We start from the raw sequence: 23,979 nt of genomic DNA on the forward strand, positions 1-23,979 counted from the left end.
TTATGGTCATTTAATGATGTGACACGCGAATACTCTCGCGAATTTGCTGGGATTATTTACAACCGTAGTGCAGATTCCAGACCTCCTGGCAAAAATATTAAGAAAATATATTAAAAATAAAAAGTTAGTCTTTAATAAAAGTTTAACATAAATAATATTTTGATCACTGAGGAAAATAGAGGATTAAGGACGCCATCTATTGACCATTTCTAGGACGACGAGAAGTAATAATTATTAAGCAACACAACAAAATAATGTTGAAACGAACAGCAATAATAATTTTAGAATAATTAGAAGTTAGATTCTAATATTACGTTACATAAGCTTTTGTGAACATAACGTGACTTTAGAATATTTTCTACAAAAATCTTTATAGTTAGAAAATATTTAAAACAGATACACTTTAAAAATTCCCAAAAAATACTAGGGTAATTAAATTAAATATTGAATTTCGTTTAATTTGTGTCGTGTGTTTTGCGTCCGGGGTCACGTGATGTGCGTCAGTGTACGTACGCTTGTTGTCATGAGGAGCTAAAAGGAGCTGTTTGGAGGACTGCTGATGTTATAACCTGAAAATAACCCTCTCTGTTCGCTTCGACCTCAACTAATAGCTACATAAACACTAGAACGCGAACGGAGGCTTCAGGACGGACTTAAAACAGCAACATGGAGTGGTTTGCTGAACAGGATCGAAAGGAGATGTCCCGCACACACCCACAAGAGGTAACTGTACACGAGAAAGTTGGCCAGCGCTTTATTTTACATCCTCGTACAATCTGCCGTTCTTTAAATCAGTATAATAGTGCGATCTCTTGCGTTTTAACCTTTAAGAAGTCATTTAAAGCCACTATTGCTTTGTCGGGAGGACACGTTAGCCTGCTAAACTAGCTGCTACAGTAAAACTTCCCTGCAAGACATGGGCGGTGTTTTACAAAACCGTGAACCGTGTAACGGTTACATGAACAACACTGAGACATCAAATCCGAACGTGTGAAGGCCAAAATGTGTTAGTAGTGTAAAACATCCAAGACACCGTTAAACGGCCTGACTGTCCACTCGTCCTTAGTGGTTTAAATGCCTCTTATTTTAAAGACAGCTTCCATTGTGTGTTTATCCTGTGTACTGTTATTTACAGTCAATGTGACGATATATGGGTTGCTATGCCTATGTTTATAATATCTAGGCTATTAAAAGTAGAGATGCACCTATTGCAATTTTCTTTGCCGATTCCGGTTTCCGATTTTATTATAAGTGAAACCTGCCGATTCCGATTTTTGCCGATTCCGATTTTCTATCCACAAACTATAATTGACAGTATACTGTATATAAAACCATATTAACTTTTCTTCAATGCACTTTTTTTTCATTATATAATTGATTTAACGTTACAATTTCCCTAAACGCAGTTCTCCAAGCTGCATTAAATTGCAGAATCTTCTCTTTCCCAAACAACTCTTAAATTGAAGAACTCTGTGACTGAAAAGTTACTTAATTTACCTTTTTCATTTTTGTACTCTTCTCACAAAAGTCTAAGATAACAATAAAATACTTCAACTTTATTCTCGTCTGTTTCCGTTTATGAAACTAACATTGCTTTATTTCATTTTTTTCTGAAATGTAAACTAAATTGTCTTTATCTTGTGTCTGTAGTATTAAAAGAAGTGGGTTGATTTTTGCTGCAACTTCAATAAAAAAGTTAAAAATCTTATGAGTGAATTCTACTCTAAAGATGTATATGTATTTGCAGTTTTTTGTGTTAGTAAAGAACTCAATCAGATATATATCACATATATTGGTTGATTTATTCATTTTTTTATATTTTGGATTTTAAAAACAAGCAGAAGTCGTGTTGAATGTCATTTTACCTAAGTGAAATAACCACAGTTTTAACGTAAGACAAGTAATCAGGTTGAGTGGAATTTACGTTTGTTTTACACAGAGTGAACGACTTCAACATGAGTTTAGCATGTGTCAGAGTTTAGCATGATGCTAATAGCATCACTGTTAGCATACATACCCCATGTAGACGGAGCAGCGAGAGATGAACTACAGTGCACCTTTTTGTCTGTTTACTACATGATGCGTGTGCACGCGCGTGCAGTCAGCGGACATGAGAGATGCGCGTCAGTCAGCAGAGACTCGCGGTCCGGTGGACACACATGCGAGTATAAACGAGCCGTGAAAGACAAGCTGTGCGCGCGCACGTTTACATGTTTACTTGCGGCTTTGAGTGTACTGACGGCTGTGACGTATCAGAAGATCGGCTTGGAATCGGCGAGACGTGAGACTGACCGGCCGGTCACCGGTCCGGCCGATCATACGAAAAACCGGCCGATGCCGGTCAATCGGTGCACCTCTAATTAAAAGTTTATCTGGATCTTTGATATGAGGTCATGAGCCTTACTTTTCATCCTTCAATTGGTTTGTTGACAGCTGAAGCTAATGAGTGTTTTGGTATTATTAGATCCAATGAGATGGTTATGCATCACAGAACAACATGGTAAAAGACATCTCTTTCGCCCTCTCGAGATTTGACGTGTTTATTTAGTAAACCTTTTTCTAGAGCAAAAACAAAAATATCAACATATATATTCTGTTCTATTGATTATAGTCTACACTTGGAAAGAGTGTGATTACATCTTTGGGATATATCAGCCCTCAGCCAAGAAATTGTGGCTAACGTTATCTCTCTCTCTCTGTTTCTTGTGATGCGTCTCTATCCAGCCCAGTGTGGACAGCATGGTGTCCCTGTGTCAGAGTCAGAAGCGCTGTTTAAAGGCCTCCGTTGCGTGTCAGTGGCAGCTGGCGGAAGCGCAGGACCAGCTGTGTGGTCTGGAGCTTCACGGCTCCGAGTCTGTGGAACAGGAGCACGCTCGAGCTCTGGCTTCTTCCACTGAGCTCTCGCAGATCGAACAGGAGTGGAAGCATAAAGAGAGAATGCTGGGAAGGAGTCCCACGCTGTGTCCGGAGGCCAGTCGAGACGTGTTTGACAAGGTAGTCCTTCAAGAACTGTTCGGCCTAAGGTCGGGTCCCCATTGCGGTTTATTCTGGTCATAACATGAAGAGACAATCTGTAACTTTTGTTGGAACTGTTTTGTCTGAACAGAAAGTGTTTTCAAGTCTATAAAATCACTAACCCCCTTCTCTTCGTTTTTAGAGTATCATAAACAGTTCACAGTCTTGGCCTAGTGAAAGCGATCATGACAAAAGCCAAAGTTTCGTCCAACGTTATGAAGAGCTGTTAAAACATTTTGGTAAGTTGTGGCGTTGGTGGTTGTTTTATGCCATTTTTAAGCTCAGAATTACTGTTTGCTGGCTTGTTATGCCCATTGTTGTGATCGGACAGGTATGTTGAGAAGGTGGGACGACAGCCAGCGCTTTCTATCAGAGCACCACCCTCTCATCTGTGAAGAAACAGCCAATTACTTGATTCTGTGGTGCTTTCGGTTACAAGCGGAGCAAGTGAGTCAACAACACGTGCGCCGTATCAAATGCATTTTGTCATGCACGTGTTTTCGGGTGATACTGATGTGTGTCATGTATCTTCTGGATGCTCTTCAGAAAGAGGCTTTAATGGAGCAGGTTGCTCATCAGGCGGTCGTCATGCAGTTTATTCTGGAGATGGCCAGAAACGCCCAGCAGGACCCGCGAGGCTGCTTCCGTCAGTTCTTTCAGAAAGCCAAAGTGAGCGTTCATTCAGATTCACCCGCTGCAATGCTACAGAAATGCTCCTGCAACCTTTTCTATGCATTTCCTTGTGCGGTACACACATGGCTTTTAATGCACAATGCAGATGCTGGCATTACCCAGAATGCATCTGTGTTTAACAGATATACTGTCTTTATGTCAGTTGTCATTCAGTCTGCTTTCTGGATACAGCCATCTGCATTGGCTATTAAAAATATTAAAACATTATGTATATTGTTGAATGTATATATGCATCCAAAGTCAGACGTTTGGATACATGTTGTCATTCTTTAATGTTTGTCTTTATCGCGCTTTACTGTATGGCTTAAAAGCACTTTCCCCTTAATAGGAACCACAATAAGTACTTTCATTGTTTTCATTTGGTTAGATTTCAGAAATTGTATCACAGTTTCATCATCCTTTTGTAATGAAAACACCTTACAGCGACCTACATAAGTTATTATGCTGTACGAAAACCCTCATTATGTGTCAAGGCTCTTGTTTACTAAAAATAGTCAATTCGAGTGTTGTGCATTAATATCAGTGGCCACTAGAGAGAATCATGGCATAAGTGACAGCCTGCGATGAGGAACAACAATGCAACCTGCTGAAATGCTGCTGCTGGATGTTTGACACATTTGCTGTGGTGTCATTTTGGACAGCCCAGTTTAAAAATATGTTTTCATTGAATTAAATAATACATTTTATTGTTTTTATTTTACTGGAGGTTGTATGTTCTGGTAATTTGTTAAATCGTATTTTAATTTATTCTAATACCTAATATTTTACTAACGTAGGACCAGTGTTGGGTAAGTTACTCTGAAAAAGTAAATCATTACTAGTTACTAAATACATATTCAATAGTGTAATTAGATTACTGTACAAATTACTCTCTCCAAAAAGTATTTAGTTACTTATTACTAAGTACTTTCTATATCCTACATCAACCTTGATTAGTTAAGTGATTTAAGGATAGACATGAAAGGCCTTATTTAATTCATTCAATCAAATAATATTAAACTACATAAAGTACACTTATTAACTGACCAAAGTATTACAAATGTGAGAATTATACATTAAAGCACGGATTTTAAAGTTAGACTTTGAATTTTGATGTCAATTCCACTATTGCACACACATATTACACAAAGTATTTAGTTTAATTACATCAGAAGTAACTGTAATTAAATTACAGAAAAATAAGAGTAATCCCTTACTTTACTTTTTCAAGGGGAAAGTAATTAAATTACAGTAACTAATTACTTAGTAACTAGTTACACCCAACACTGCGTATGACTATTCATTTTACATTTAGGTATCCATTTATTACACAGTGTAACGAATTTTTGTTTTGCCCAACGTTTTTATAGTTCTTGTGTAATTCTGTGGTTTTATTTCTTTTCATGTAGCATCAATGTGTTATTGTATATTTAGCTCGAGTAAATTTTGAGCTTGTATCATTAATTACGACATATTGGTATATTGCAAATAAACAAAAACTGTACAAATTTTCACAGATTTTAAAATCTATTTTCCAATTCTCACTATCAGAAAATTCTCGAAATGTCTGTAGCACAGGAAGGATGAAGCGATGATGGGTGACTACGTCTGGAACTTGGTTCATGAGGACAATATTAGTCATAAAAGACAAAAACAATCAAATGTACACTGAAGTTTTGGATGACTTGTTTTTGTAACTGTCATGTTAAACTGTTGTTTTGAGCTCAGTTTTTTTGTGAGTACAGTCGATGGTAAAAAATAAATTATGTGATTTTCATATTCAGCATGTTAAACCTCATAAAGGTACAGTAAAAATTGAAACAAAACAAAAAATGTGTTACATTGTGTTATTAGTCGTTGTTTGATTTTATGTTTGCTTATGTTCCAAAGGCGGGACAGGAAGGATACTTGGACGTTTTCCACAAAGAACTCGAGGCCTTTAAGCAGAGAGTAATGGAGTATACAACGAAATCAAAAGGAGAAACCCCAAAGCAGACGGCACACCAGAACACAGTGCCAGGCTGTCGCCTCGACCCCAAAGACGTCCTGGAGTCTCTGCCTCCGGTAGGACTCTACTGCATGACGAAATAGAAAGAAACTGGACTTCTATCATAAGTTACACTTGGAAAAATCTCTTATTTCAAATCTTAATGATCATGAACGTGTTGATGTTTGGTCATCAACATGTTCTATTGAACTACACGTGTATTAAAGCATTAAATGCATGAAATAAATCCTATAAATGTTGATTTTGCAGGATCTAAAAACGTGTATCCAGATGCAAGATATGCACATCCTTCAAAACGTGCTGAGCACCATGAACCCGCAGGTAACACGGATGTATTATTTTTTAACAGGCTCTCGTGTATACATACAGTACACATAAGGTGTAATGTTACAAATTCAGCACTGCATTGTAAAGTGTATCCCACGTATTATGACATGCTTTAAAACTGGATTTGTTTTTCAACCATTTTGGAGGGACATATACAGCCGTGGAAAAAAATTAAGAGATCATTCCAAATTTTCATGTAATCAGCATTTCTAGATGTATTTGTGGCCATTCCAGTCCAGTGTCTGTTGAATTTCAACAAAATCAAACCTCAGGAGTGACAGAAAGTCATCCAACAGCAACGTGAAAGACACAGCATGACAAGACGCATGAAAAACCGAGGTTATTGCATAAAAAATCATCTTTGAACTTTTTCTAAATACATGTACAAATATTACTGTTGTTTTTCTTAAAAGTGAATATGAACTTGTTTTCTTTGCAGTATTTAAGGTCTGACCTGTTTCTCCAGTTTTCATTTTCTGCAAATAAATAAAAATAGAACAGAGACATGCCTATAAATATTACATTTAGAAAAACTTGGTCTTTTAATTTTGTCCGTGGCTGTAGAGTTAAAGTGCTGAGACTATAAACCGATTTATTCAATTCACATTTATTTCAAGAGCACTTTCGCAGACAGTTTTGCTTTTGCACCTTTTGCTGTAAATGCATATTAGTATAGTCCGTAGAGACGTAAGGATAAACAGAAATAAGGAATAGAAATCTAAGCAAACAGGACATTTGTGACATATAGAATAGATGATAATATTGCAATTTTTTCATAAGATGTCCATTGATTGTGTAGTTATCAACACAAGGCATTCATGAGGAAGGTTAGTTGCGCATAAAACGCACGTCTGTTGGGCATGATCAAGTACAACACGTTGTGACAAAAACATAAGTCATTTAGATTTAGTAAAATGATCTTTCATACTCTAAATGATGCTTTTAGATTATGAAAGCTTTCAGGTTTGTAATGATTTTAAATGGCCAACTTCCAAATAAAAAGATGTACTTGTTGTATGTGGTTGGTCAGAAATCGTGTTTTCAGTACAGAACTAGCCTTCTGAACAGTAACACTACAGCTTGTGCATGCAGTGTGAAACAGGCCTTACTACTCTAAACCCGACCTCCAAAAACATGTCATCTAACCACAGACGTGCTGCTAATCCAATGAGAGCCAAAGGACACGGGCAGAAAGGATTACATAACAGCCATAATCTGCAAGAGCGGCACTTTAATCGGAATGAAGCCTGATCTGTAATCCCTCTTCTTGTCCCTTCACCGCTCCATGTGAATATATGGGCAGATTTCAGTGGATCCAGAAATTAAGAATAAATTGTTTACAACAACATAAAGTAAAAGATTTTTCTATTTCAACAAAATCTAAAAAAAATCCACAGGGTGAGCTGCTTCTCATCTCTGCCGTGCCGCATCTCAATTTCTCCTTTTTTCTGTATCTCGCTCATGGCAGGTGGCAGAATATCACCTAAAGCGTTGTTTGGAAGCAGGACTTTGGACAAATATCCCCAGAGCCTCTAAAGAGGAGAGTTCAGAACCGGACGAATGGAGAATGATGGAGACCTAGCAGACTCGCCGTGGAGAAACATCAGTAGGAAATACGCTTTGGTTCGAGAGACAGGAAGATAAAGGGCTGCGCTTAAAGACGTTTGTTTCCTATCCGTGCCTGAACGTGTGCTGCACTTTATATTCGTTTAAAAGAGGAACGTATTTCAATCAAAGAGGGAACTGCATTTTGAGGCTCTTGTGTTTTCATGCACATTTTTTTACAGTTCGGTTGCTAACTTTGTTTTAGAAGCTTGGAAACGTAGAGGCGCACAAGAGGAACCTTCAAGACTTTCTGTATAGTTGAATTCTTTTGTTGTTGTTGTGTATGTTGGTTTGCGAAGTCAGTGATCTTATAAACGTTTTGTTAAACAGCCGTTTTCAAATTTCACATTTGGATTTTGCAACTTCCACTGAACGTTGAACCCTCGCTGCTATCTGTCAGATGTTTGGATCAACTTCATTTGCAACACCACTGACCAACAACACATGAAAACCAGCAATAATTTGCTATTTTTAAGTGAGATAGAAATTTCACTCACCATATACACCAAAACGGTAACTGAATCATCATGGCCATGTTAATATCATGAATGCGACTGTGAGATGCCATTTTTGCCAATATATATCATAGATCACTAGCAAATTGTAACGATTACAATGTGCAGATTGCTTGCATTGCCTGTTACTGTACACAGCGCATATACAGCAAACCCAGGAACTGTGTAATATTGATTCGTGAAGTATTGATAACTGTGCAAGCTTTACAATTGGATGAATATCATAAATAACATTTTTAAGACTTCAGTATTGCAGATTGAACTTCATGAAATGCTTTATTTTAGAGTATGTGTTGAGGTTTCACCGTTATTGTACGCTTGTTTGGCAAGCAACAACAAACGTTTTGCAACAGTTAGTTCTAGTCCTCATTTAATTTAAACTGTTTTCATTGCCAGAGAAAAAAATAAACAAATTAGCAGGTCTTGTGTCTGAATGGTTGCCAAATGTAACACTTACTGCTTTATTTCTGGGTAAAAATGTGATGTGCTTTGATTTCATAGACAGGAGTTGCGAAAAAATGCTTTATCTGCGGTTAAAGGGATAGTTCACCCAAAAATGAAAATTCCGTCATGAATTACTCACTCTCTAGTTGTTCCAAACATGTTTATATTTTTGTTTGGTCGAACACAAAGATATTTGGAAGAATGTTAGCAACTGACAATTCTGGGGCATCATTGACTACCACAGTAGAAAAAAATAACTGGATACATTTAGGAAAGCAGACTGTTCTTCTAATTTTGTGTTCAACAGAACAAAATAAGGTGCAATATTTTTTTCTGCTAGTCAATGGTGCCTTAGAACTGTCGGTTGCTTACATTCTCCCAAATAACTTTAATCAGAACAAAGAAATTTATACAGGTTTGGAACATAGATTGCATAAAATAATATGGACGTAGTGTCTGTGACGACACCCGTAGGTTTGTGATGAGTAAAAATGAAGCATAAAGTAGGCGGAGCCGGTCTTCGCCATCACGCGACACTCCCAGATAATCGTAAATGGGCAAAGAGGCGGGACGTGGTTGGAGCTGAGGCGCCCGGTTTGTCCGAAACCACTTGTCACTCAAGTGGCCACGCAACTATTTTGCAGAATTTTAAGGTTTAATATAAGTTAAATTGGTGAGTTATAAAAAAAATCACCATCCTCACAGTTGTCATGAAGGGTAAAATTACCTATATAGACCTATATCATTTTTTGTACCAGGCTGTAAACATGTTTTTTTCTGCTGTAAAGTTGGCCATTTTAACATGGGTCTCAATGAGATTCTGCTGTTTTGGAGCCAGCCTCTAGCGGTCAGTCAATGAATTGCAGTTTTAGTCACTTCTGTGTTGGTTTGACGAGAGAGACCGGAAGATTGCCCCTTGGTTTGGAACAACTTGAGGGTGAGATGTTCATGACAGAATTTTCATTTTTGGGTGGAGTATCCCTTTAAAAGCAAGGTTTAGAAAGAAGATAACCCAGGGTTAACTGCAGTGTGGCAGGTTAGCACGGATGCCTTTTATAGCACGTTCACCTAGTGAAGTCACGAGGCGTGCATCATAAAATGTATAAGTTAATATATATGAAGGTGTCCTACACACACACACACACACACAAAAGTACAAGATAACTTCTGCATAAAACTGCAGTGTTGTTACAGATACGGCTGCAAAAAACTCACTGCACAAGGTTTTTATAACCTTGCTATTTGATAAATTGTGGAAAATAATAATACAGAATAAGTACTGTGTCAACGTTTAACTTGTATACACACTACAAACATTTAGACAGACTAAACGAATATACAGTATTCATAAAGTATCAATATGATACATTTGGTTGTGTTTTTATGACTCACTAAAAGCAAACCAGGATAGAATAACTTTGACACTTAGTTTGCATTTGTGTCATAGAACTTGTACAAAAAACTGGTGCAAAGTCACTACCTCTGATCTTTCTTATACAAAACCCCCTAAAATGTTGTTTGCAAAAGCAGCAGCAAAAAACACAAATGCACAAATTTGTGTCCAGCAGGTCTCTATAACTACAGAACAGTGAACAAAAAGGCTTATAAAACATAAATGAGGAAAAACACAGTTTGTCCCTTTAATCATTTTTAATGTCTTCAGATTGGACATTCTGATGTCTCTTAATTCAAAATACTTATCTGTAATATTACTTCTAACACTTTTTATTCTATTTATCACCTTGTAATCTGTGCAAAATTGGTTTCATATTGAAAATAACGAATGGTCAGACAATATAAAATCTCACGTACAATCGTCAGGCTTTAAGTCTGCATTACAGTGATGCAGTTAATGTACAAGACGTTACAAGACCATTTTGTGTAAAACTACAGTACAGTGAATCACATTAAAATAGTAGTCCGATTGAAAAAAACAAACATTTCAAGTCTGATTATATTTCTTTCATTCTTCAACAATTATTAAGACCTTATTAAGTAGGATAATACGAACAGGAATGTTATAAAGCTGTTGTGTTTTGCAGCCACTTCAACTGGAAAACAAGCTTTTCCAAAGAAATGCTTTTCTGATGGGTTGGTCTCCTAAGGAAACTTGGAAATGATTCGTTTTGAAGTATAAATATTATTACGACAACATCTACTCCAATAACAACAAGCTAAACAGCTCAAAGTGGCAGTGCACAGAAGCCTCATTTAGCCATTCGCTTTGTGTTGTGTGATATCCTCTCGTAGTTTGGCACCGGATGTTGATACCAAAGGTTCACTCAACAAAGGAGTGTTTTATCTCTCTTTACTGTAGTCTGGTTAAGGCCATGGGAGTGCATTGAACTCCTCAGTGTGTTTCAGTAGCTGTGAATGTTGTCCGAAATGTTGTCATGCTTTTCCCCTTGCCTGCTGGTTCCCTGGGATTTTTCTGCTCAGGAAGGCATGAACGTGAGGCCATATCTTGTTGGTTTCGGTTCCTGTGAAGGTCTTCAGCACTCCTTTACTCCTGGTATGACAGTAGGACGTTTATCAGATTTAAGGACTTGAACAGATCATTATATTGTACGTAAAGAAATAGTTGACCCTTTGTGTCGTTAAAACCATTTGGCTTTATTGTGCTTGCAGAGACACAGAACCAATGAGGTCTGATGATACTGATGTTAATGCATTTTGACGCTCCATATTTGAATATGTACATAAACGTGAATGAGATTTAGGATTGTAAAGAATTTCAGCAGAATTTTCTTTTTCAGGTGAACTAATGTTATAATGTTTGCTGAGTGTACTATTTTGTGAATTGTTTTAATCCGTGTGAATCAAGGTTATTATAGTTTACTAAAACTATTCAAACATTTCTGTGTATTCAATTGAAATCAGATATTGGCCTAAATATTAGTTGAAAAACTTGAACTTAATGAAAAATAGAAATGTTGCATTAGCAATAAACTGAAATAATTTTAAGGTCCAAAAATAATTGATTTAAAAATCTAAACTAAATTAAACCTGAAATAAATTAAACTTACTGTATATAGCAATATAAAAAATAAACAAATAAATAGAATGATCGAAGCACATAACAAATTACAAAATTATTCAAAATTAAAGCCAAAGTAATCATAAAACCACTATAAATCTGAAAATAAAAATGAAGATAAACATATTATTTTTAATTAAACAAAACTATTGTATAGTAAATGGCATAAATGTGATACGCTAAGTAACTACAAAATAAGAGTCTGTCTAAAAATGAGTGAAACTGAATTATGTGCTTGTGTATAGTATAAAGTGTACGGAGCTGTCCTCATATCAGATTTTCACAACACGATTACTGTGACCTCAAGAATTCGTAATAACAATATCCATACAAAAAACAAATGCATCTTCGTTTTGTTTATTTTGTTTTTGCTCTTTTCTGGCCAGTGAATTGCCAGCGACATCCCAATATTAAATAATGCAATAATATACAGTACCTGTAATACTCCAGAACTGGTTGTGTTTGTCTCTCGTAGTCCTTCAGCCTCCTGGTGACAGTTTCAGGACTGTCATCATCTCTCTGAACCAATGGCTCTCCTGTGACATCATCAAGACCCTGTAGACAACACAGACCATTGATTATGCTCCATTACAACGTGACATCACAGCAGCGATTAAAGACTCATGTGCTATTAGTACTATTAAAGAGAACAGTTCGCCTTAATATGAACTGTACGTCCTACAGAAGAAACAACATTATGAGGATCAGTAAATAATGACAAGATGTAAATCTGTGGATGAACAACTTTAAAACTACTATTCTTCAAGAATGAGGATGTTGAAACTGTCAGCAGACGTTGGCTTTTTGTAGCAAAATCGGGGTGACCTTCAGCTGAACTGTTTTGTGTTGACATAAGCTATTTGAGTAAAAGGCAAACAGTGTTTCACACGCGGCTAGGTCAGTATTTGATTTAAAAACACTGGATTGGTGTCTTGTGGTTTGTATGTGAAAATAATCCCAAATTTAAATTCAGCTGGAAAAGCAGGTAATAAAAAACTGTAAAAAAACAACAAACAGACTGTTATGAATTTAAGGGCTTTGTAAATGAAATGTACAATAGAAAAGACGGACAGCAGATGTAACTGTAGTTGTTATCCGGCATAGAAAGATGTATTTGAATTTAAAAAAAATTGTTTGAACAATAAGAAATAAGTTCTTGTAAGAATACAGTTGTTTGTAAGTCCAGCAGTATTATTAGTATAAGCAACACAAAATAAGTGAACTGTCAGAAGTGATATTTTTAGTGTTTAATAGACAGGGAATGCATGATTTCCTCAGCCTGCTGCTGTTGTATTACAAGAATGAGAGCAAAGTCCCCTTAACAAATTCCTTAGTAAACATAAGTCGTCTTATCTCTCTTCCTGTTCTGCAGGTCTGTGATTGGACCAGAATTCCTTTTGAACTACACGTTTTAAACAAAAGTGTCACATGGAATGAATGATCCAATGCTTCATTTATACTCATTTTTTGTTTGTGTTATATTTAAAAAATAACAAAATACTTAGCATGCAAAATATTAATAAAGTCTTTCATTTTACTTAACTAAAACTCTCCGCTAAATCTCTGTTATTGAGGGAATGTTTTTAGTGAACATTTCCAAACAATACTATTTTCATCATAATAGCAAAATTGAAAGATTAATAAGATATAAAAAAAGTCTATCTTGCATTTAAGTGTATTTTGTCATGTTCCACTGAATGATACTTTTGACTCGTTTTAAACGTAAACCTCAATGTCCTTCCTTACTTTCTCTTTGTAGTTAAAACTGGTACGTGTTCATGTACACGCTGTGCATTTTCCACATGAGCGGGGATGGTCAACATGCTCTCGTTTAATCATCAACCGTTCTCTCACGCAGTGTTAAACAGGACAGCGGTGAACAGTTTTAAATATCGCTGCTTTCAACAAGAGAGTGATGGGGGAAAAGATTAGAGGACTCACCGGCTTCTTTGGTGGGTTGAAGTCTATGTTATAGACCCTGCCGCTGGGAAGGTGCACCCAGCGCGATGTCAGCCGCTCCCTGATCGTCTGGAAGGGCACGTCCAGGTTGATAACGCTATCAACATCACACATGCTGTCCAAAGCTTCAGCCTGAGCCACAGTTCGGGGAAACCCTGCCAGGAGAGAGAGACCTTTTTTTTACATTTAATGAAAGTGAATGGGGACTGGGGCTATCGAGATGTAAAAGTATCATAAAAGATTCATGTATTACATTCCAGGTATTTTAAAATGATATGTTTGTGTTACACATTATTCACTTTTTTCACTCTCATTATATTAAAAAGGGTTGCCAAAATATTCTTTCAAAGAATATAAATGTATTCATTTATAAATGCATAAGGTGAGTGAATTGATGACAGAATGATGTTTAGTAATATTTTACCATCCAATAGCCAGCTGCTTTGGTTCATGCTTCTCAGGCTGGACAGAATAAGACGAGAGATGACATCATCAGGAACCAGCTGACCCTGATCAATACATGACTTCATCAAAAGACCTAAATCTGCATACAATAGATCAACATTTCAGTTAGTGAATAAAAACAGACAATTTAATATTCATTAATATAATTCAAATATTGCTAAATGTGTGATTATAACAAGAAAAACGATCAACAGTGACATTAACCTTCTGCCATTCATCATAGAAGAACACGTTTGTTATTTTAATGTCTGACAACTATAGTGAACCTAAAATACTCATTTCTAACTTCAAGTGGTCAAATTATTTTTCGGCAATCACTGTTTATTTTGTGTTTATTATTTTAACACATATTATTACATGCCTATACAGTGTGTAAATCAACATCAATATTATTTACATTATAGGTCAAATCTATTTATAAATGTCTGTAAATAAAAAAATATTTGATATCAGTGACACAATTAATTTATACTACATAACTAGAAAAATGTTGTTTAGAATTAGGGCTGTCAAACAATTAATCGTGATTAATCGCATCTAGAATAAAAGTTTGTGTTTATGTAATTTATGTCGGTATACTGTGCTAATTAATTATGTATTTATGAACACATACACATAAATGCATTTATTTTAGAAAAATATAAAATATAACAATTAATAAACGTTTATTTAGAATTTAAATGATTGGTAAATATAAATTAATACATTTAAATATTTCCTAAATATATAGACAAGTATGTGTATGTTTTGTGTTTATAAATACAAAATGAATATGCACTGTACACAGATATATATTATGTAAACACAAACTTTTATTCTGGATGCGATTAATCGCGATTAATCGTTTGACAGCCCTATTTAGAATATATTACATTGAGTAATACGTGCAGGACACTGCAGTGAATGCTTGAAATGTGAACTATTTGAATGCCTTTTGTGGGCTTATATCTTAAGTCCCCGGTGACACTGACAACACAAACATCTGGCATCTATTTGGGATGTGTGCTTACCTCATCACACAGCACGAGTTTACATTAGTTTTTTCTTTGTGCTTTAAAGTTTTTAAAGTAAAGTTTTAAACTTTGATTTTTTTTAAAGAGGTTTATTACTGAAATGTTTATTTGAGTTTATAGTCAGCCTATGTTTTGATGTGTTTTGCAGCCTGTTGAGGCTGTCTGCAGTAACTAACCGTGTCTGACATGTTTCATATGCAGAGCACATACACTTTAAAAAATGACACAGCTATTTACTTTAAAAAATTAAGGTAACAGTATTACACAAAATATTTTTAAGTACTTTAAAGCATATTTTTAACGCAATATTCCACGAATAAATCAAGTAAAATTACCTAAAATATTTAAGCATGTCACATGATAAACTTTAAAAAATCAAGAAGAAATACTATTTTGAGCATTGGAGATAACTTCTTGATCTTTTTTAACTTCAGTTTAACATTTATTATTGTTTATAACATATATGCTGCACAAGTAAGCTGAGGGTTGACTCAGTACTGACATTAGCAGCATGACTGTTCACTGAGTGAAAAAACAAACAGCTTGAGCCCTCCCACAACCTGAGCACAAGCGCCACTCTTCTGAAAGATGGTAACCACGAAACTCAGAAATACAAACATAATATCTTCTAAATCTTAAAGACAACTGAACAATAAACACTATCAAGTCTTTCATTTTATTCTAAAGCACATAAAATAGCACTTTTTCACAAAAATGACTCTCCTAATGCTGTCGCAAGCAGAGCATGCTGGGAACTCTAAATTCACTGCTCAGTTAGGGAAATTAACTTAAATAATTCATGTAGTTCCACCACAAAATAATTAAATAAAGATCCTTTATACAATTTTAAGTGGGTTGAACATGATACAATTAAGTTGAATTCACTCAATTATTTGTGCATTTAGAATCCAGGATATTTCAATCATTTATCTTAAATTTTGGTTAAAAAAACAAGAACACAATTGTATTAAGTCAAGTTTACTCAATTAATTTCATGAAATCTACTATGACACAGAATCATTTTTACAGTGTAGGTCTAGGAGAACCCATTAAGTAAATGCCTTATTAAAGTACAACAGGTTTTATAATACACATCAAATGATAAATGTTATAACAGTGCATTCCTAAAAGTCAGACTTAGACTAGATTTAAGGGCTTTGCCAAAAAGCTATTCAGTGTTTACAACAAAGAAAGTGTCGTCTCCAACTAAGGAGGCGTCCACAGACATCGGAGTGTTTTGCTCTTAACTCTTTCCATGCACTTCCAATGAAGAAATGCGCACCATGAAGGAAAAATAGCGACTGAATGTCTTAGAATACATTGAATATTATGCTAAATATTAAAATATTAAGTCATTGAGGACTAAAGTAAATTCATGTTAATTTGTAACTTTTCATAGTTTATCATAAAACAGTTTGTAGTGACGGTTGTGACTTAAAACCACAGACAGCCGCTTATACAACGTCATACGCCGTGCAAAATGCACGCGCATTTGACGCCCCAAACTGCTGTCAACTCGCTACATGAATGCAAAATTCAGTTTTGACCCTGATTATAAAAAGACTTTTACAGTATATCCTGCACCAAAGTTATCCTTTAGCTTTCTTACGTTCGCAGCCATTTTCTGCGTTTTAAAGGCGAGGAAACGACGATGCCGAACTATGTGCAATGCGAACGAATTTTATAATCGTTTACAGTCGTGGGCGGTTATCGTGCTGCTTGAATGCGTTACCTGTCTTCGCCTCGATGTTGGCCCGCAGCATGTCACCGCTCGAGAGATGCTTGAGTCCGAAACTCTGCGATATCCGACTAGATACGGTTCCTTTCCCCGAGCCCGGGGCTCCCATTATCACCGCCCGAAAAACACCCTTCAGACCCATGGCTCTAACTTCACTGAAAATAATGCAACGTTTAGTAAACTGACGTAAAAAATCTCAAAGAAACATACTTCTCCTGCTTACAACATTCCTAGCTGCGATTCTAAAAAAACACGTGAAAAGTAATGTCGGGATGCGCGATCCTGTATGTGTGGACGAAGCCAGATAACTCAACTTTTATTCCTTGAATTGAGCCCTCCTTTTCTCACGCACGCGCATTTCTCGGCGACGAGTCTGAAACGCGCTCACACAACAGGAAGTGCACAGGGTTAGTGAGGACACAAGTGCGTTTGATGGCGATTAAAATGTGTCATTTCCAGAATGTAAATGTTAAAATAGTTACATTAGTAACCAAGGGGATACAAATGAACGTTGTATTATATGTAGCCTAATTCTTGTAAAATATAGCTACTAAATATATCTTTTTAGTAATACTTATCATATTTATTACTAATATTTTAGTAAAACTGAGTTATACATGGGTACTACAAGTAAAAGTGTTACCCAATTTGGCTGGGAAAGACAATAATATATATCGATTTCTTCTCATATTATGATTATGCAATGTGATTATGTAACTTAGGATCAAACAGGCTTGGCAATGTTATCTCATTTGATTATATCATCTACAGTGTGGTTTGGTGGGCTCTGATGCGATTGCCATTCATGTTGATCGTTGTGCATGAAGCGCCTATTCATGCCCCCTTTAGACATGAGTGAATACACATCATTCATCATTTGACAAATGATTGACGGGAGGGGTTATTTTGGTAGGAGAAAGAAGACGAGGACGAAGATTTGTTCTCCTCAAATGATAGCCTTTATTTTTAAAACAATAGTTCCTTTAAGACAATAGGACAAAGTCTGGATTTGGAAAAGCCCATGTTGATGTTAATTATCACAGTGTTAAAGGACGATGCTGGTTTCCAGATGTTATGAAGGATGACGTTATAATAATACAAGAAAACAGGCATAAAACGTCTATTCAATATTTTTGTAGGTGTGAAATCAGACCTTTTATGCTACAGATGAGACATTTTTTAAACAGGCCATCAAAATGTTTGGCAGTGTTATGCTGTGTTAATGGCGCCCTCTTTTGACCGAAACGCACAACGCATTAAAAACTTTAAAATACAGAGGAACCGTAATAAGCGAAAACAATCGAATTTGCCATCTTTACCAACTTAAATTTACCTTGACATTACGGTGTGTCAATTATGAATCGAATTCCAAAAATCTACCAAAAAAAATCATTTTAATTTTAGGGTTATTTCATTTTTATTTATTCACATTTTAGATTAATTGTAAACTCTTAAAGGTCCGATGTGTAGTTTTTTGGATGATCTATTGACAGAATAGACTGGGGTGGAAAGAGGTTGTAATTCACAATCTCACCGCTAGATTTCGCTAAATTTCATACAACTATGGAAAATGTGTTGTGACAAAAAGATCCCAAATAAACGAACTGTGTATAATACAAATTATTATATTTTAGCATCTGTAATGTAGCCATCCTTTTGCCTTGAATGTTCTCTTGGCAACCTGAGGTATCACCGTATATGCTTTATTAACAGTATTGAAGGATTGAATTAGTTTCCAGTAATTCTTGGCTCTTAAACTGTGTTATTGATTTTCTTCATTATTGTTTGTTTTTGCACTATTGGCATTGTTTTGCATTATAATTTTCTCCACACAACTTGTATCAAACATTCAAACATGCCTTCAGATCAAGTTGTTTTTAAGATGAAAAGCAAGTCAAGTGACCCTTATTGGAACTTTTTTTAAATGTTTTCTTTCTTTAAAGGGTAGATAGGCTACTTTTCTATACAAAAACAATCGTGTTTTTATTTTTAATCACAATTTTAGTTTTGTAAATGTAAACTAGGTAATAAAACAAAGGGTTTACCAAACCTCAAGTACTCTCTTAAAAATAAAGGTGCTACACGGTTCCATAAAGAACCTGTTTCACAAAAAGTCTTTATAGTGGAAAAAGGTTCTTAATACCATAAAAAGTTCTTTCTTTTTAAGAACCTTTAATTGTATGGTTCTTTGGGGAACCTAAAATGGTTTTTCTATGGTATCTGTTTGTAGCGTCTATCCCCTGGGTACACATATCCCTGGTTGAAAATCACCAGATATTTATGAAACTGTGTTATTGTGTTGTAATTGCCTGACCCTTAGAACCTGTTGTATTATCATACAATGACTGTCAGTTGATAATCATAACTTTTGAAGTTTGGGCTATTCATAGTGTGCAATATATTCAGCTGATTATCAAAGAAAAGTTAACCGTTAACTTATTAATTGTCTGTTAAAGGTGTTTTGTGTGTGTGGAATGTCAATTGACTTTAAGAGCTATAGATCAACTTTAGTTTTTCCTTTGGTTTGTTTGCTCTTGAAGTGAATTCACAGAATGGATGGATGTTTGCTCTTGAAATGGCACCCCCTTTTGACTAACATAAACATACTGCTTAATGGTGTTGCAATACAGAAATCACTCACGGACATTCTGAACTCCATGTTGCCCAGAGGAACACTGCATCACAGAAGTGCATCAATTCAGGTGGCAGAAGATATAAACTGCTCTGACTCATCATTGAGGCAACTAGGTTAACCATGTCCACCATTGATTTTCCTTACAGCTTATATTTGTTTGTGGGCAGTGCTAGTCATACCCATCAGTAAGTCACAGGTGTTTTTGCCTGATATAAAAATTTTACTTTTGAAAATTTACCAAGGTTTAAGAGGCTAGCATTCAGCTTTATGTTTCATTATCCATCCCATATTGAAATTGTTATGTTAAATAAAATTAAATATTATATTATCAAACAAACGGACTTTACACACCAATTATTTCAATATCTCTTGTAATGTAAGAATCAAAACGAAGTATGTAAAGGCATTCAAAGGATTCTATGGTTCATGTGGTTTTGTGGGACAGACTTAAAAGGATAGTCCACCCAAAAATGAAAATTCTGTTATGAATTACTCACCCTCGGGTTGTTCCAAACCTTTGTGACTTTCTTTGTTAAACACAAGGAAAGATATTTGGAAGAATGTTAGCAACTGAGATTTCTGGGGCCCATTGACATAGTAAAAACATATATGTATTGTATGTTCTGTTGAACACAGAAGAATATTTTTTTAAGAATTTAGGATAACAAACAGTTCTGGGCCACCTCTAACTATAATTTTTGACAACCCCAGAAATCTCTGCTGCTAACATTCTTCTAGATATCTTTCTTTGTTTGTGTTCAATAGAACAAAGCAATTTATACAGGTTTGGAACAACTTGAGGGTGAGTAGTTGACAGAAATTTTGACAGGTAGTTCTCTAAAGTTGTCAGAATAGTTGACATAAGTAGTTTAAATCATTTTTGGGTGGAGTATCCCTTAAAGTGCTCAATTTTTCAAATCTCAGCCTGAAAATGTTATATTTCGCCTCTTCATTTATTCATCCACAAGGTGGCGCGCTTAAACTTACATTTAAGGCAACACTAAACCTGAAAAAACCTCCTTATCATGATTTTTACTTACCATCATGACTGCCAGCTATCAGTGTTTATTAGACTAATAGTTAACTCATAAGGTTTATTAATAGAAGTTTTATATTCATCAGATACTTTACGAGCATCATGTATCCTAAAACTTTTCCACAGTTAGCCAAACATAAAAAGATTGTGTACCATTTCAAATTCCCGTTAAAAGAATGTGAGAAGCAACCGTAATTAAAATTACACTTTGAACACTTTTATGTGCCATAATTTTAATCATCTCCTCGTTTAAAATAATGCCATCAATTAAAAACAAAAGTGGAAGCTGAGTCCGGGTCGAAGCTGGTCTCCCATGGTTTGGTGGGAGAAAGACTAAAACTAGACCAATTTAGCCAAAATAGAAGACCAGCTTATATCGTCTTAAAACGAGTAAATTGTCTTTAGCTGTTCTGTTATGATATTCCAAAACGTTCTTCCATCTGAAAAGACTAAAGGACACAAAAGCACCATTCATAAAATTAGTCACAGTTTACTTATTTATTATTTTTTCAATTAGTTTATTCATTCGTTGTAATTTGAATAGCTATATTTAAAGATGACATCATCATTAACAGAAACTATTTTGTGACATTGCCGGTTTTGGTTTTTCATATCATTGTTTTCAAGAGCCAGCCAAGCTCTCATGTTCTCGTAGTGATGTCATCACAACCCTTATCCATTTACAAGGAGTGTCCGTGACAGCATATTTCCACTGACTCAGCCTGCTGAGGTCAATCTCAGCTATTGGTTATCAACTCTGCACCTGATGTTGTGTGAGGGTAAGGAAGAAAGAAATAATTGCATGTGCAGAATACCAGCACAAAATGTTCTTCCTGTTCAGGTTACATGGAATTCTTTTGTTTTGCTAATGCTTTTAGTTTTTATAATCTGAAGCGCCAATGAGATAAAACAGTAGGCAACATATGGGAAGTCCCATTACTCAGCACAGAGCACGAGTTAGCCAGCACTGACCGCTTGTAGTGGGTGTCTTCTCTTCACTCATCTGCACGTCGTTCCAATGGATGATCATTTTAATGGATGTTTGTTGGAAATTTGTTCTCAATCACTATGTGTGTGTGTATTACTAGTAGAAATACCAGTAGATTTTGACAGTGCGGGGACATTTTTAGGCCCCCATGAAGGAAAACATCTTATAAATCATACAGAATATTATTTATTGAAAATAAAAAATTGCAGAAAGGTTTGTGTGATTATTAGGTTTAGGGGTTGGGGTGGGGTTAGGGGATGGGATATATCATAAGCCTGATATAAAATCAATGGAAGTCAATGTGTGCGTGTGCCCGCGTGCCCGCGTGCGTGCGTGCGTGCGGGTGAGTGAGTGAGTGTGTTGGTCACATATAAATGGCTTTTGCAATAAAAGCATAAACACTAGGCAACCGGGGCTTAATATTGCATAGAGTTTAAGCATTGGTTGTCAGGGTATTGTTCATATTTACTGTTTACATGTTTGTATTATCTTATACTTATGTAACTTATGCTAGACTGATAATTATGTTAACATTTAATTTCCACTAGGAGTCTATCACACTTAAATGCAGATATACACAGGAGACAGTGTATAAGAAAGCGTGCATGCGTGTGTGTAGGGGAAAAATCTCTTCTGGGAGTGTTAGCAGACTGTGGTGTTTTGGAGAAAGTTTGATATGTTTATCAGTACCCTTTAGTAGAAACAATCTCTCTCCTTTTTTCACGTCCTTACTTTTTTATGAAGCATGTTTATTTTTTAGCTTTTTTAAGACGAAATGTAAAGTCCAAAGCCATAAAAAAGACGTCATTGTTGAATGCCTTATACCTTAAGTGTTTGTTTTGTGTACACCCGGCTGGCACATTTGCGTTTTTTCTTAATACATTAAATCCCAAATCCAGGGTTGACGGAAACGGGCACTCACTTAATCCTTGGTGTTTCGAGTCAGATCCGTGGGCGTGGCTTGTTGGTTTCGACTAAATCTTTGGTGTTTCAAGTCTTACGAAACCTTTACCCTAACCTACACCCTAACCCTAACCATCTAAACTACCTATGATTGTTCAAATTGACGAAAAAACACTTTTGGGTGATCACGTCTGACTCGAAACACCAAAGATTTAGTGAGTGCCGACGGAAACGCGCCCGGGTTTTGCTAGTGCCACCCAGCAGACTCCGCCCACCGCGGCCGCAGTAATGCACCCCAAGCTCCACCCACTTCTGCTATGCGCTGATTCCCTGCAGACCCGCCCGCAGCGCAGCTTAGCTATCTGAATGAGTGTAGAAGAGTGTGTGAGCTTTTTAGCTTTAAGGGCCGAACACTGAGGTGTCAGCCCATCCGGACACAGGACAGCCATGGCCCTGCTCGATCTAGCTCTGCAAGGCTTTTCCATCTTCGGATTTGTGTTGTTTATCGTCCTCTGGCTCATGCATTTCGTGTCCATCATCTACGTGTAAGTGATTTTTTTCTTGTTAATGTGGCATCACTGATTCGGGAGTGAAAGAAAGACCATTTAAATGCGGCATATCTAAGAAGAGCTATAATATAAACCGAGCTAATTTGGAGTGAAGCCAGCCAGCATCGCGTGCGTTGTGGATTGTCGCGTCGCTCGCTCGTTCGAGGTGCAGATGGGGTGTAACGTTATGGGTCTGTGTAACAGGAACACGGGTTTCCTCGCCGCTCGCTGCTGCTGATGTATGTAGCGTGAAAATCACACGTAATTATATACTAGAATGTCAATTTTATAAATGTCAAACTCATTTAAAGGACCGGTGTTATTTATACCTGAATTATAGACACATTACACCCAAGCTGGTTCCACATCGCTAGCGCTGGTCGTTAGCATAGCAACTGCGCAGTATCCCTGTTACGGTATTTTATTCTGTAAGTTAGTTGACCAAACCCCCAAAAAGCAAAGATGTTTAATGTTTTTTTGTCATTATTATTAATTTCATATTTTTATTATTATTTGTGGTGGGTTTGATGATTCGGGGGTTACAACATTGTCAGTGTTCACTCAGTCAGTTATAGTTTACTGTAGCTTTAGTAGACGGACAGATACACCCGGCTTTGAGGGAATACTTGTAAGCAGAGGTGGACGAAGTACACAACTTCCTTACTTGAGTGAAAGTACAGATACTACTGGTCAAATATTACTCCACTACAAGTAAAAGTTGTAAAGACAGATTCTTACTTGAGTAAAAGTACAGAAGTACGTGCTTTTAAAAGTACTCAAGTATTAAAAGTAAATTTACTTTATGTCAGTTGTGCATTGTTTTATTGTCATATACCTTATGCTTCTGAAGCAACCTACTGAATACACTGAGTAGCTCACAGTATCAGTTGTATTAAAGGAGTAGTTCACTTCAAAATTTGCCCCCATTGACTTTCCATAGTCATTTTTATTCCTACTATGGAAAGTCAATGGGGGTAAATTTTGCAGTGAGGAACTCCTTTAAGAGCTTTATATGTTTAGCACATATATGTTTAGTTTAGATATAATCCTGTATTATCATTTAGCCTAATT

General features: G+C 36.1%; 3 protein-coding genes across 4 annotated transcripts in view; 2 read left to right on the forward strand and 1 right to left on the reverse strand.

Annotated features, from left to right (window-relative positions):
• Positions 1-515: 515 nt before the first annotated feature.
• Positions 516-8,564, forward strand: cdc37l1 (cell division cycle 37-like 1). Of its 2 annotated transcripts, XM_057321304.1 has the most exons (8): positions 516-723; positions 2,725-2,994; positions 3,158-3,254; positions 3,347-3,462; positions 3,562-3,684; positions 5,578-5,751; positions 5,945-6,016; positions 7,491-8,564. In XM_057321304.1, the coding sequence occupies exons 1-8, from the start codon at positions 667-669 to the stop codon at positions 7,602-7,604; spliced, it is 1,023 nt and encodes a 340-aa protein (XP_057177287.1). In that variant the 5' UTR covers positions 516-666; the 3' UTR covers positions 7,605-8,564. The 2 variants fall into 2 exon arrangements, 1 of the variants encoding a protein (XP_057177287.1); XR_008961748.1 differs by lacking the exons at positions 5,945-6,016; positions 7,491-8,564 and having other exon boundaries at positions 3,562-5,350; positions 5,578-5,687.
• A 1,325-nt stretch (positions 8,565-9,889) lies between these two features.
• ak3 (adenylate kinase 3) lies at positions 9,890-17,132 on the reverse strand. Its single transcript, XM_057321231.1, has 5 exons — positions 16,793-17,132; positions 14,007-14,126; positions 13,565-13,737; positions 12,060-12,178; positions 9,890-11,095 (listed from the first exon to the last, which is right to left on the reverse strand). Exons 1-5 carry the CDS (start codon positions 16,938-16,940, stop codon positions 10,978-10,980), a joined length of 678 nt encoding a protein of 225 aa, XP_057177214.1. The 5' UTR covers positions 16,941-17,132; the 3' UTR covers positions 9,890-10,977.
• Positions 17,133-22,674: 5,542 nt separating this feature from the next.
• Positions 22,675-23,979, forward strand: part of ugcg (UDP-glucose ceramide glucosyltransferase) — a 47,457-nt gene continuing 46,152 nt past the window's right edge. The window contains exon 1 of the mRNA XM_057320567.1: positions 22,675-22,905. Within this exon, the coding sequence (XP_057176550.1) occupies positions 22,808-22,905 (98 nt within the window). The 5' untranslated portion in view covers positions 22,675-22,807. The remainder of the gene's footprint in view (positions 22,906-23,979) is intronic.

The sequence above is a fragment of the Triplophysa rosa genome, linkage group LG22 (genome assembly GCF_024868665.1).
Source record: "Triplophysa rosa linkage group LG22, Trosa_1v2, whole genome shotgun sequence".
Lineage (NCBI taxonomy): Eukaryota > Metazoa > Chordata > Actinopteri > Cypriniformes > Nemacheilidae > Triplophysa > Triplophysa rosa.